The 14,307-nt window shown below is 66.2% G+C and overlaps 1 protein-coding gene across 1 annotated transcript in view; it reads right to left on the bottom strand.

Moving 5' to 3' along the window:
• PITPNM3 (PITPNM family member 3) overlaps positions 1 to 14,307 on the bottom strand; it is a 55,121-nt gene that overhangs the window by 13,609 nt on the left and 27,205 nt on the right. The window contains exons 6-12 of the mRNA XM_042916593.1: positions 9,354 to 9,430; positions 8,792 to 9,027; positions 7,179 to 7,368; positions 5,292 to 5,414; positions 4,774 to 4,964; positions 2,459 to 2,631; positions 1,107 to 1,277 (exon numbers count right to left, since the gene is read on the bottom strand). Coding sequence (XP_042772527.1) covers positions 1,107 to 1,277; positions 2,459 to 2,631; positions 4,774 to 4,964; positions 5,292 to 5,414; positions 7,179 to 7,368; positions 8,792 to 9,027; positions 9,354 to 9,430 — 1,161 coding nt within the window. The remainder of the gene's footprint in view (positions 1 to 1,106; positions 1,278 to 2,458; positions 2,632 to 4,773; positions 4,965 to 5,291; positions 5,415 to 7,178; positions 7,369 to 8,791; positions 9,028 to 9,353; positions 9,431 to 14,307) is intronic.

Raw genomic sequence — 14,307 nt, 5'->3', positions numbered from 1 at the left:
CCACGGGCAGCCCGCGCCCCTAACCCCCCGGGGCTCGACGGGGCGCCTGCACCCCAGGGCCCGGCTGGGTCTCACCTCCTCTAAGTTGTGGGTCCCAACCATCCCCTCTGTGGCAGAACTGCCTAGGGCACCTCTAGAGGCGGACGGTCACCACGTGCCCCTCCATGGACGCCCACCAACCCCCCCCCCCCAGGCACAGAGGCCTGCGGCCGAGCCTGGGTGGGAACAGGCGTGTCAGCCAAGGCAGGCGCTAGGGCGCTCTCCGGGGCAGGGCCTTGCCCCGCCCAGAGCAACACATTTTCGGGTGCACGGGGGAGACCGTCCGTGGAAGCTCCTGATGAAGCAGGACTTTGGAAATTAAGTTTCCATTAAAAATGGGGGGGGGGGGGCTGTTTTTGGATCCTGAATGAGCCTCATGCACGGCACCCCCCCTCCCCCAGTCTGGCCCAAACTCCTGAACAGGCTCTGACCAAACCTCCTCATCCAGGATGTGGAACCAAGGCCCTGATTTCCCAGCCCCGACCGCCAACGCCGGCCTCCCCTGCCCGTGCCTGGTTCACTCCGCGTCAGCCCTGGAGACCACTGGCCTCCCCAGACCCACCTGCCCTGTTCCCGCTGCTCCTTCCACCTACAAGTGCCCCCCGACCCTCATCCTCCAGCTCTGCTCTGCCTGTCCAAATGCCGTGGTCAAAGGCCCCCTCTTCCATGATGCCCACCGGGATGACACATTCCCGGCCCTGCACCTCCAGGGGCGAGGCTGGGGAACAGCACCCAGCACAGACCCCTGGGCTTGCACTCAGGTCGGATGGCTCGAGCAGCGTGCTGGCCCCAGGAGCCCGCCAGGGGCAGAGCCTGGCCTCTGGGCCCCAAGACGCCCCCGACAGAGCAGGGGTGCACACAGGTGAGCAGCTGTTTCCGCCCCCTCCTCCTGCTCTGGAGCACGTGGCCCCTGGTCGGCGGGGAGTCAAGTCCCCCTTCGGCCAGCGCGTGGAAAGCCTGGACCAGAGAGGGTGGCCCCGGAGTGCCAGCATGGGGGCCCAACCCCCGGCTCAGCACGCTCACACAACCGCAACCCCCCCCCCCCCCCGCAACCGCCGAGAGCCTACCCAGCAGGAGGGACTGCCCGTCGCCCAGCGGGAACCTCTGGTAGCGGGGCACGCTGACGGGCGGCACCAGGTGGAACTTGGGCTCCAGCAGGGGCTCCAGCCGCGAAGCAGAGGGGTCCGCGCAGTGGAAGAAACTATAGACCTGGCTGCAGGCGGGACGCATCTGGAAGCCTGAGGGGGACAGAGAGGACGTGGGGGAAGCCCCTTGCCAGTTCCTGCTCCCTTGGGCCCAGCAGGCTTCCTTGAGTGCGGCTTCGGGTGGCCCACCCCTCTGCTCAAGAACATGCCGTGGCTCCCTGCTACCAACAGGACCAAAGCCATCGTGCTGCCGCGTTTGGCATTCAGGGCCTTGCCAACCTGCCCCACCAGGAGCGGCGCTCTAGGCCCCAGGGCCGCGGCCGGCGCTCCTCTGCAGTTCCCCACCCCGGCCTGCCGGCTGCCCCTCTCTGTGCCTTTGCTCAGGCAGCCCCTCTTCCACGCAGGCCTTCCCTCCACTGTTTCCCCTGCTCGGTCTCCTGCAAGTCCTTCCGGCGTCCGCGAACTCTCCATGTGACCTACCAGGCAGACCCAGGATCTCTCAGTCGGAATCAGCGGCCCCTGCCCCAGCCGCTCGGCCCCCAGGCAGGCGGGAGACAGGGCTCGAGGCTGGCCAGAGCCGCAGAACACTTCTCCCCCCAGCCCGGCAGGTGTCTTCCCCGAGGCCTCCCCGTGTCCCCCTCCCCGGGGTCGGGGGACTGAATGGTCCGGAGTCCGGAGTCCTGGGAGACCCAGGTCCCCTCGCCAACCTGGAGGCGGCGTGGGAGTCCGCCTCACCCCTCCCCACTTCAAGGAGAGCCCCTCCCTTCTCCGTCCCACGGTGGCGGCTGCTGGTGAGCGCTGTGGAAAAGGACTCTGAGAAGCCCTGACGTGTGGGCCTCGAGGTGCCCCCGCCGCTTGTCCCCTCAGACTCACTGCTAAACCACAGGCCGGTGCACATCACCTCACTGTGTATCTCAGAGCACTGGGGGCAGGCGCTCAGGCCGCGGGCACTAAGGCGGGCCTGGGACTGTGCGGGGGTCGGGGAGGTCGCCCCGGCCGCAGGTCTGCCTGGGGGTGCCGGGGAAGGAGGGCGGCAGGAGGGTAAATGTGGCTTCTCCTCCTGTGGAGCACGACAACTGCCCACGTGGGGCATGTGACAGGGAGGTGAAACCCACCGGGGCTGGCTCACCTTTGCCCCACCCGGGGAGGCTGCCCCTCCCTCCCCCCTCCCCACGCCCCACCCCTCCCTGCACCCCCCCACCGTCCCCTAGCCGGAGGCCCGACACCGTGCTCCAGAGACACAAGGCCTCTCAGGCCCCGGCAGCGCCACCCACCGTCCAGTCCCGGCAGCACTGTCCTCCGCATGGCCAGGACCAGGCCCAGGGGCGAGCCAAAGAGGAAGAAGTCGGACACGTCGAAGTCCAAGCGACCCAGGCTGACCTCGGGCGGCGGGAGCCCCCCGGCCGCGGGGGGCTCGGCCTCGTCCTTCAGCACGTTCGAGTGGATGCTGCCCAGGGGAGAGAGCCCCGGGAGGGCGGTCAGCGAAGGAGCGGGGGTGCGGAGGCTGAGCGGGGAGAGCCCAGCCCGCCGCCTCCGCGGCGGGGCCCGGAGTCAGAGCCCGCCGGCCAGCCCGGAGAGCTGACGGCCACCCTGGCGCGGGCCACCGGGGCCCGGCCGACAGCCGGCTGAGGCAGGTGTCGGTCGGCTCACTTTTTCTCTGAAGGGCCAGACGGTGAATGGTTTAGACCGCGGGGCCGTTCGGCCTCCGTCACATCTACCCAACTCCGCCGTTGTCACCTGCCGGCAGCCAGAGACCGTACTTGGACAGACGCTCGCGGCCACGATCTGGTAAAACATTTTCTCAGCTGGGCTGAGGGCCTAAGAGCACCTAAGCATCCTGCAGGCTGGCAGGCCTGCCCCATCGGGCCGGCTTCGCAAGGGCCCCCAGTGAGCTCCCGCGCCGTCTGCCGGCGGAGCCCGGCCTGGCCGGTACGCAGACCAGCCGGACGGAGCCGGTCCTGCAGAATCGGGCAAGTTCATTGTCACCCGGGTCCCAGGCCACCTGCAGAACCAGGTGCAGACAGCGTGCGCTTCCCTCCCGCACCACCTGCGCAGGGAGCAGGGCTTGAAGAGAAAGGTGGGACACACAGAACTGCCCCCAGTCCCAGCCCGGGCGCCGCTGCTCCCGAGAGCCGGGCCGACGCTGTTCTGGACCCAGAGCGGCCGCCGAGGCCTGGCGGGCAGGAGAGCCGGGCGCCCCTGGACCGTCCAGGTGGCACTTAAGTGCAGCTCAGAGTGTGAGACGATCCAGTGGGATCCCGTGATCTATGAATCAAGTAACTGAATGCAAATTCAACTAGAATATTCCAGATGGAGGAGAGAGGGAATTTGAGAAATAACAATGGAAAGAGCGCGGGCCAGTCCCCCGCCGGCCGTGCGTGAGGGGTCGGGGTAGCCGGATCTGAGTCCTCGGGCTCCTGTCTCTCCCCGCGAGGACAGCGCCGGTGTCTGACGAAACTGCCATCTGTCCCTACGCTAGAGGGAAAAGCTGGCTGTGCTGAACCGGCTACCAGAAGCCTCCAACTTCTTGTCGCCCTCCGGATTTGGGGCCTTCTTAAAGGACTTTTCAAGGGTGAACCAGAAAAGTCACGACTTCACCCCGCAAGCCTGATGCTAACTGAGGCTGACAGAGGGGCTTCGAATAGTCAGAGATTTGAATGTGCGGGGCCTTTGATGGAAGGATTTCTCTTCGGGGAACGAATGCACCCGAATGAAACAGCCCTACACATGAGCAAACGTTTAGGCACGCTGTAATTTCCCAGAACTGGAAGGAGCCAAGTATCCAATTACTGGGATGAAGGGAGCTGTCTGTCGGCTCACCCAGTGAAACGCTCCCCGTTAAGAATATTTACCGAATACGTATCACGTAGGCAAAGGATCAGAAAAGATCCCGGTAGAAGAGTTCTTTTTCCAAGGAAAACTAAACGCAAAGGATGTACAAAATACGTACAAAGAGGAAGACCCCAAAGCGGTCACAGGGGACCTATTTTGCAAACCTCCTAATGGCCCCGTGACACTTGCCACTTGGGTAAGAAAGGAGCGAGGACAGACAGGGCAGAGAACGGAGGGACAGCGCGGAACAAGGCCTCCTTTCCTAGGTGGGTCCCTTGTGCCCTGATGAGTGTGCCCGTAACTCACTCAACTCTGCAGAAGGGACCGCACCAGGGACCAGGAGTCGGAGTCCGGCCCCAGCTGCTCGGCGCTGGCCGTGTGATCCCAGGACGCTTCCCGGCCTCCAGGAGCCTCCACTGCCCCGTCTGACAAACAGAACAACCCCCCGGAGCGGCTCGCAAAACACACCCGCATCCACTTTTCCACCGCCTTTTCTTAAGCAGCAGTGAAGCAGGCGGGGCGTAATTTTCCCTTTGCCAGAGGTTGACGCTGAGCATCCGCGACGCTGGAGGGCCGTCTCCTCTCTCCGCAAGTCGGGGCGGCGCAGGGACGGGGCGCAGGGCCCACGGGGAGTGGCCGGGGTCCCAGCCTCTCCGCGCCCGTCTACAGGCCTCCTGAAAGGGCCTGGGCCCCAGGGCCGGTCCTCGCCGCCCCGGACGCCGCGCAGGAAGGAGGACGGGGCCCGGGAGGCGGTTACCTGGACAGGAAGGCATGATGCTGGCCGATGGCCTCACAGTCGTAGGTGGAGGAGTCGCTCTGTTTCCGAGGCAACGGCCTCTGGGGCTCCGAGGCGTCCTCGTCCGGCACGCCGGAGACGTCAATGCTGCTCTTGCTGAGACGCTTGCTGCCGGCCAGACCGCACGCCTCGTCCGCCACGACGGGGGCGTCCTTTGGGGTCACGCAGAGGACAGGAGAGCACTGCAGCCACCACAGACTCCGGGGCCCCGTGTCCTCCCCCGGGCGCGGATGAACCCCTTCCTCCCCAGACGTCAGGTCAGCACTCTTGCGAAGGAGCGCGGGAGCCACTCGAGTCACGGCGGGGTTTCGGCCCGGGGCCACCCACCGGGGGTCCGGACGTAGGCGCCCGACCCCGGCCTAAACCCGCCCTCCTCCCGTAGGGCAACACTTCCGGGGTAGCGACCGCGTACCGGGGTGAAGGCCCGCCTCACCTCCCCAGGACAGGCCCCTCCCCGACCCCCACCGGCTGGCCCGCACCTGGGTGCTGCTGATGCTGCCCTTCCGGCTGCTGCCGCCCGGACTGTCACCCGAGGGCCCCGCGCTGTAGCAGATGGCATCGAAGGCCAGGAGGCCCCCCACACAGTCCCCGATGAGACACACCTGGGGCACACACAACTGGGGCTAAAGGCCCGCCCGCCGCTGACCCACCGCCCCCGTACCCGGCCAGAGCACCAGTCCCCTGTCCCTGGCAGAGTAAGGGACCTGTCCCGGAGAGCCACTGACAGAACCCCTGTGGGGGATGGGTGTTCATGCTGGGTCAGGGTCGGCCTGAGGGCAGCAGTCAAACTAGGGTCAGGGTCAGCGTAAGGACAGCAGTCAGGACAGGGTCAGGGGTCAGACTCAGGTCAGGGTCAGCCTGAAGGCAGCTGTCAGGTCAGGGTCAGGGGTCAGACTCAGGTCAGGGTCAGTCCGAGGACAGCAGTCAGACCAGGGTCAGGAGTCAGACTAGGGTCAGGGTGAGCGTAAGGACAGCAGTCAGGCCAGGGTCAGGGGTCAGACTCAGGTCAGGGTCAGCCCGAGGACAGCAGTCAGACCAGGGTCAGGAGTCACACTCGGGTCAGGGTCAGCATGAGGACAGCAGTCAGACCAGGGTCAGGAGTCACGCTCGGGTCAGGGTCAGCATGAGGACAGCAGTCAGACCAGGGTCAGGAGTCACGCTCGGGTCAGGGTCAGCCTGAAGGCAGCTGTCAGGCCAGGGTCAGGGGTCAGACTCGGGTCAGGGTCAGCCTGAAGGCAGCTGTCAGGCCAGGGTCAGGGGTCAGACTCGGGTCAGGGTCAGCCTGAAGGCAGCTGTCAGGCCAGGGTCAGGGGTCAGACTCAGGTCAGGGTCAGCCTGAAGGCAGCTGTCAGGCCAGGGTCAGGGGTCAGACTCTGGTCAGGGTCAGCCTGAAGGCAGCTGTCAGGTCAGGGTCAGGGGTCAGACTCAGGTCAGGGTCAGCCTGAAGGCAGCTGTCAGGCCAGGGTCAGGGGTCAGACTCAGGTCAGGGTCAGCCTGAAGGCAGCTGTCAGGCCAGGGTCAGGGGTCAGACTCAGGTCAGGGTCAGCTCGAGGACAGCAGTCAGACCAGGGTCAGGAGTCACGCTCGGGTCAGGGTCAGCTCGAGGACAGCAGTCAGACCAGGGTCAGGAGTCACGCTCGGGTCAGGGTCAGCATGAGGACAGCAGTCAGACCAGGGTCAGGAGTCACGCTCGGGTCAGGGTCAGCCTGAAGGCAGCTGTCAGTCAAGGCAGCTGTCAGATCAGGGTCAGGGGTCAGACTCAGGTCAGGGTCAGCCTGAAGGCAGCTGTCAGGCCAGGGTCAGGGGTCAGACTCAGGTCAGGGTCAGCCTGAAGGCAGCTGTCAGGCCAGGGTCAGGGGTCAGACTCTGGTCAGGGTCAGCCCGAAGACAGCAGTCAGGCCAGGGTCAGGAGTCACACTAGGGTCAGGGTCAGCGTAAGGACAGCAGTCAGGCCAGGGTCAGGGGTCAGACTCAGGTCAGGGTCAGCCCAAGGACAGCAGTCTGACCAGGGTCAGGAGTCAGACTAGGGTCAGGGTCAGCCCAAGGACAGCAGTCTGACCAGGGTCAGGGGTCAGACTAGGGTCAGGGTCAGCGTAAGGACAGGGTCAGGGGTCAGACTCAGGTCAGGGTCAGCCTGAAGGCAGCTGTCAGGTCAGGGTCAGGGGTCAGACTCAGGTCAGGGTCAGCCCGAGGACAGCAGTCAGACCAGGATCAGGAGTCAGACTAGGATCAGGGTCAGCGTAAGGACAGCAGTCAGGCCAGGGTCAGGGGTCAGACTCAGGTCAGGGGTCAGACCCGGGTCAGGGTCGGCCTGAGGACAGCGGTCAGGCTAGGTCAGGGCTGGTTAGGGAGGCAGGCTGTCATACCTGCCCACTGAAGCCGATTCCGTCAGGGGACTTGAGGAACTCTGTGTAGACCTGGTTGGCCCGCTCGATGACGGTGGCCACCGCGTCCTGGTACCGCGGAGAGGAGATGGCCAGCAGGGGCAGGGCGGCCAGGGGGACGTGGTCCTGGCTGTTGCCGAGGCAGCCCTCATCGTGGCTGTAGGGGTTCAGGCTGCAGACAGGGTCAAGGTAAGCCCGGCCGGGCTCAGGCAGGGGCAGGTCTGGGGCCGCGCGCCGGGCAGAGGAGAGCACGGGCCGGCCGTGGCTAGGCCCCTGCTCGGGGCCCTCGAAGCAGAACCAGGCAGGAGCCACCAGAAACAAAGCACAGGTGGGGGCATCGTCCCCGCGCCAGCCCGGGATGTGGGCCTGGCGTCTCCTGGCCGGCCACCTTCCCCTGCCCTCTTCTGCACGGCCCCAAGGGACACCCCGATTTGGAGGAAGACACCTGGTGTGGATCAGGGTGGGGACGTGTCATAGCAGACTTCCCGGAGGAGGTGCAATCTGGACTAGGCCTCAAGGAAGGCTTTACGGACGCTACAGAGGAGGAGAGAGAGGGTTCCAGGCAAGGGGACCCGCGTCAGCCACAGCTTGGAGACGGACACGTAGCTGCGCGCATGACATGGCGTGCACCGTCCTGGGGCGAGGGTCCAGGGCCGCGGGCTTCGCGGAAAGGCGTGAGCCCAGAAAGGACCGAGAGCTTGCTCTACGGCATCCTCGCTGCCCTGCTTCCCCACGTGCAAGCCCTTCCCTCTGCCGTAGCTCAGACCCCTCGGGGACCAGCTCCTGCCCGGCCCCCGCCCCCACCCTGCCTGCCGTGGTCCCCTGGGGCATCAGAGCCAGCTGGCTGGAGCCCCCGCCCCACCCCACCCCCACCCAGGGCCCAAACTCAGGTTGACCAGGGCCTGACATGACCCCACTGGGGGCGGGAGTGGGGGAGGGACCAGGCCTGGGGAGCTTGATGCCTTATCCCCTCCGGCCGGCTTCTCTGTGGGGACCCGGACACCCTCTCCCCGGCCCACTGTCCTCGAGAGAGCGCCATCCACGCCGGAGGACGAAGCCGTGAGTCACACGAGCGCTCAGTGTCCTCGCAAACACTCCACGCGGTGCTCCCGACGCGATCGTCCCCACGTTACAGATGAAACAGGCCGGGGAAGGTTCCCTGGCTCTTCCCGGGCGTCCAGAGCGCCTGGCCCGCCCGCATCAGAACACACACCCGCACCGGGCTCTGAGCGTGCGGCGGGAAAGCCAGGCTGCCCGGGTTCGATTCCCGGCTCCATTCTCTGGGTAACCCTGGGGGCAACTGCTGGGCCTCCTGGGGCCTCAGCGTCCTCGGGGCCAGGGGACCGGGCCTACTGAGCACAGGGAGCCAGCACCGCCGGGCTCGGCAGGGCAGGGCAGGGCAGGCCGGGCGCACACCTGCTAACTGCTCGGGACCCTCGCTGACCACTCCCCGCCAGCGTGTTCATGGCCAGTCAACGTCTGACATCCCGTGGACGCCCCGGCAGGCACCCCCCGCCCACCCCCCCCCGCCGGGACAGCACTCCCTCGTCAACCCCACCAACCTTGGCCAGTCCACGTGGGCAGAAGGGACTCACTTAGAGACGAGCGAGAAGGCCTCGGAGCAGACGGCAGGACAGGGCACGAACTTGATGAGGATGTGGCCCAGGGCCGCCGGGAAATGGGCGCGCGTGACCTTCTCCAGCACGGAGCCGAAGGTGTGGATGTCGGCCGCCTTGCAGGCCGGGTCCCCCGCACCCGTGTCCAGGACGTTGCCCCCGTGGAGCACCAGCAGGAGCACGTGCGTCTTGCAGGAGCGCCGCGGGCAGCCTTCCTGAGGAGGACATTGGGCGGGGTGGACACGGGAGGCAGGGAGAGGAGGCGCAGGTGCGGGGACCCTCGGCCCCCGGTGTGGCCCCCCGTGTACGCAGAGGGGGCCGCCCAGGCTGCTGGCGGAGCAGGCCCCTCGCTGTCAAGGCCCCAAGGGCCCCAAGAGACCCTTCTTGAGGGGGCCTGAGCCGGAGGCCCAGAGACAGACAAGGGCCTGCCCAGGGTCGCACGGCAAGTCCGGTGAAGAGCAAGTCAAACGTCCACCGGCCTGGGGGTCCCCCTGACGTCCTGACCACAGGGAGCCCAGACACCGCCAGGAGCCCCGCCCACCTCATTGTCTTCGTGGATCTCGATGCTGCCCTGGGCGGGGAACCTCTGTCTTCTCAAGGAAACCCGATACAGTTCTCCTGCGGGGGGACAGAGGACTCAGCACCTGCAGGCCTCCCTCCCTGGGGCCCCAGCGTCCCCGGGGACCCAGCTGGAACGACAGCGTCCAGCCCCCGACTCCAGACCAACACAACCAGAAGCCGTTGTCCCTCCAGGGCCGGCCCAGCGCACACGCCGTCCCCGAGGCCAGGGAGGGCGTCCCGGAAGAGGCTGTCCTGCTTCCCTCGCCAGTAACAACAGCAACCATGTGCGTGCCATCGGGGGACCTCTAGTGAAGGACGGAAATGGGGGCCGAGCACCCTCCTGAAAAGTGGAGAGCTGCATATTTTAAAACTGTCTGCTTGGAGCCATCAGAGCCGTAGCAAGGCCTTGAATGTGGGGACCCGGGGCCCATGGCAGGTGGACCCCCAGAGAGGCAAGGCAGCATTTGGGTGACCTCTGGGGTGAGGCCCCTGTCACCCTCCCCCCCTCCAAGAAAGGCTGTCCTCATTTCCTTCAGCTGCCACCCCTCCTCTGGGGCCTCCAGGCCTGAGCCCCTGGTCCCTCTAATGCAGGGACCCGCAGGCGACAGCCGAGAAGCAAATCTGGCCCGCGCCCATTGCTGTTAATAAAGTTTTCCTGGAACACCACTGGGCCCCCTGGTTCACATCCCGTCTGTGGCTGCTCGCACACGGGCCTCAGCGACAGAGTTACACAGTTGCGCGAGTCCTCACAGCCTGCCAAGCTGGGAGTATTTACCGGCTGGCCCTTACAGAGAAGGCTGTGTGATCTAACACCTACATTCCCAATGTCACCGTGCTGGGCTCTCGGGTGGAGAGAGACCTCGAAGACACCCCGCGGCCCCCTCGCTGCCCACCTGGGGCCGCCTGCCATCCTGAGGAACCCACCCACCCACCACGCTGACCTTGCTTCCTCTCTGTTCTCCCCACAAGGAGGATGTTATTTTGTACGTGTCTGGACCACGTGGCGAGACTGTGGACCACTCGTGTGCTTTCAGTGACGGGGAACTCACTCCCTCACACCTGAAGCAGCCAGCTGCATGCTGGGACGGCCCTTTCCTTCTTTGCTCCCCCTCCCTCACCCACCCCACCGGAACCTGCTGCACCTCTTAGGGGTCATGTGGGGGAGGGTCCTTCCGGGGCTCTGCGGGCAGGGGTGCAGCAGGTGTGGGTGGGAGCCTGACCGAGGGTCTGGGTTAGGACACCCGCCCCCCACCTTCCCGGCCCCAGGGTACTCAGCAAAGAACACGAAACCAGAAGCTGTTCTCCACACAGAAGTGTAATTCTGAACGATTCGGTCCTTCCGGTTACCGCCCTGGTCTAAGGGTAACTGCTTTATGGGCTCAGGGCTCCCGCCCACACAGACAGGAATTCGTTCCCTAAAGGATGGAGGGGTGGCCCGGAGGAGGAGGAGGAGGAGGAGGAGGAGGGAACGAGGCCAGGCTTGCCCGGTACTTGCCCCGGCTCCTTCCAGCGGCTCACTTCCTGGGGACCTTGCCCTGGGCCCCGTGCTCAGGACAGGCTCCTGACAAAACACAGAACTGGCTTGGGTTTTGCTGAGCACGTATTATGTCCCAGGCACTGTCACCTAGTCCCCACACCGCCCCTGAGTTCTGGTCCTCTGGGTATCAGCCCCATTTTCAGACGAGGAACCGAGGCTCATACATCCTGGCTCACGTGCCCCAGGCCGCAGGGTGAGGCTGAGCGGCCGGCACCCAAGTCCCACGCCCAACCCAGGACGGTGCTGGCGAGTGGTACCTCTAGGCCTGCCACGCACACACACCGCCCCAGAGCAAAGCAGCCACGTTCCGTGGTGCGTGTGGCCTCGTTCGCGGCTCCGGGGCCGGTAAGACCAGGAGCTGTGTGCAGCTGAGGTCCCCTCTGGCCCCGGGGGACCCCTCACTCCTGAAGCCGGGAGACACCCGGTTCAGACAGCGCCCGCGTCCACATCTTGCCCCCGCCCGCGGTGTGAGCCGGCCCTCGGCTTCTCGGTTTCCTCTTCTGGACGTGAGGATGACGGAGGCCACCCCCGGGGCCGGCCCGAGAATAAACGAGCTCATACACGCACAGGCCTCAGAGCGGGGCTCCTGGCTCCGGGTGGGGGAGGGGGGCTGGGACTGACAGGGTGGTCCTCAGCACCCTTCGCCCCTTCCCTGGCCACGGCAGCCAAAGACATCTTGCTCGGGGGACAGAGGAGGGGAGGCCTCGCCCGCAGACCTAGATCCTGCCCCCGGGAGTGGGCTAACGTGACTGGAGGGCCCTCCAGGAAGGCGCGTCTCCGGCGTCAGCAGAGGCCCCTGTGGAACCCAGGAAGGCGGCCCGCGCCCCCCGCCCCTGCCCTGCCCACAGCGCTGTGCTCTCGAAGAGCCAGGCGTCCTCACCACAGTAACGGAGGCCACTGACTCGCCCACCAGACACGGCAGGCTCGCTCCTCCTTGCCTCCTGCTGAGCCCTGTGCCTGGGATGGCCTTCCTCCCCGGGCAGACCAGCAAACTCCTACCTGTACTTCAAACCCTGCTCAATCGTCCTGACATCTGGAAAGCCTTCTCAGAGCCACTGAGGCAGAGATGGAGACCTCACAACATGCTCAGCAGGGCCCGGCTCACTGTCATTGCTGTGATCAACTCGGGGCCCCTTGACAGCCGCGATCCCCTGCTGTCACGGCCTGGCGTGGCGTTTTTGGGAAAACTCGCTCCAAGCAAAGATTCCAGGGTGCACACGGCCCGTGAGGTACCCCTCTGCTCGTCAGCGCCGGGGAAAAATTGGGTTCAGGGAAGTGTCACCTGCCAGGATGTGCGTCTCCTGAAAGTCCCAGGGCAGCTGGCGTCAGGGAACCGAACGAGTTCTGGGCCTGGGCCTCGTCGGTCCCCCGCCACAGGCTCCCCCAGAGCCCCCGGTGACACAAGCCGCCGGCAGGGTCTGGCGTGGCAGGGAGCCCCAGACCCGTTTCCGCCAGCATGGCCCTATCCAGGCGGGTCCCTGCCGAGCCCAGATTTGGGGCGGGGTGGGCCCCCGGCCGCCTGCTGACCCCGGCGCCCGCCCCCAGCACTCCCGCCAGCTGAAGAGCAGAGGCTACTTTTCCTTAATCGCAACCTTGGAAAGGCACACGCTGTGATCATCCTTCTAATGACCCAAGTGCCACGCTCCTCTTGAGACAGGGGCCGAGGTCGGCACCCACGCGCTTGGCACGCAGAGCAAAGCGGCACCGGCTTGGTCGTGGGGCCCGATGTCTCTGCCCCTCCCGCTGCCGGGCCGCGGGGACCCACAAGGGCTGGGGGCTGGGGGCGCCCCTGGCTGGAGCTGGGCGCCCCGTCCCGTCACCCCTGCCCTCCAGGGAGCACAGCTGGGCCCAGCCTGCGACCGCGTGGCCCACAAGAGCACCCGGTCCTCTGTGAGCTGTACACCACACGCTCGGCCGTCAGCGCGAATCCTGGGGAAGAACCCAGCGGCTCTGTGACCTTGCCCTGCGTGCGACGCGGGACGTGTCCCTCCCTGGGAGCTCACAGGAGGAGGTACAGCCTCACTGCACGGCCAGCGGGGGCTCCGGCCACGGCCCCAGGCCCCCAGGCGAGAGTCTGGGACAAGCACACACGGCACGCGGGCGTGGAAGGTCCAGGGGCGGGAGCGGCCGGCCCAGCCCGAGGGTGGTTCTGTTTGGATGGTGGGATGACGGCTGGTGGTTTTCCTAACCGTCCTGTATTTTCCAATTTTTCTCCAGCGAGTGAGCCCATATCTAAGTCTAAAACCATTTACGAGTGTGTCCGCTGAGCACACAGCACAAATGTCTGTCACACTCACAACAGGAACGCCTTAGACAAGCCGCGGTCCCCTACTTTGCCCCACGCGAACCCCTCAGACAGAACAGGGAAACGCCCTGCCCTCTGGGAGCTGACGGCCGGCGGCGAGGGGACCCGAGAAGGACCGTCTGCGGACGGAATACACCTGAAACACAATCAGTGAACCAAGATCCTGCGTTTGGGTTCGGGTTCCAAAACCGGGTCGACACCATGGAGGCCTCCTGGTCCACCGGCTGGGCCCAGAGACACCTCGATGAGCCTGAGGACCTCGGGGCCCTGGGGTCGTGCGACACAGGCCTAGGCTGGGCAGGGGGCCTCCGAGGCTGCGGGCACATCCCTGCCCCCACAGCTCAGGCCGCTCTGGGGGCTCACGCGGGGCCCCGCCAGGGGGAAGAGCAGGCTCGAGGACGCGTGGCACCTGCCTGCCAATCCCCAGGAGCTGGGTCGGGGTCACCAGACAGAGGGCAGAGCCCCGCGAACGGGGTGGGGCGGTTTCTGGGGGGTTCCGAGTCTCAGCACTCAGGAAAGGTTCACAGTCGTCCAGGAGGGTCCAGGAGGAAGGAGCGAGTGGACGCGGGGCAGTGCAGGGTGGGGGTGGGCGCTGAGGCCCCGCTGAGACAACTTAACCTTTCCAGGGTCAGAACCCAACCCGGTCAGCCTGGATCCACCAGCCCACGGGGCCCAAACCCCGGAGGGCCGCTCAGCACCCCACGGAGGCGCTGTCCCAGACTAAGACCCCAGAGGGTCTGGGCCCCAGATCCGGCCCCTAAAAGCACACTGTCGGGGGCAGTAGAGGGGCCACACCCCGGGGGGGAGGGGGTGCCAGGCTCAGACTGGGGGAGGCACCATCTTGAGTCAGGCCCCAGGGAGACGTCAGACACACTAGAGCCCCTCCTGGCCCGGGCAGGGCTCAGCACCCCGTTCCAGTGCCTCCTCGGCATGTGCCCGGGGTCCCGGTCCTCCTCCAGGGTCTCAGGCCTCCCTACACTCACAAGGGAGCAGGGTGCCCTCCCTGGCTTACAGATGAGAAAGCAGGGGCTCAGGAGGGGCCGTGATCCCCGTGTGGGTGAAGCACTGGGGACGTGGACCCAGGCACGGCGT

Source organism: Panthera leo, chromosome E1, assembly GCF_018350215.1.
Source record: "Panthera leo isolate Ple1 chromosome E1, P.leo_Ple1_pat1.1, whole genome shotgun sequence".
Taxonomy (NCBI): domain Eukaryota; kingdom Metazoa; phylum Chordata; class Mammalia; order Carnivora; family Felidae; genus Panthera; species Panthera leo.
Note: the sequence above shows the minus strand (reverse complement) of the source record. Positions and strands in the feature narration are given on the sequence as shown.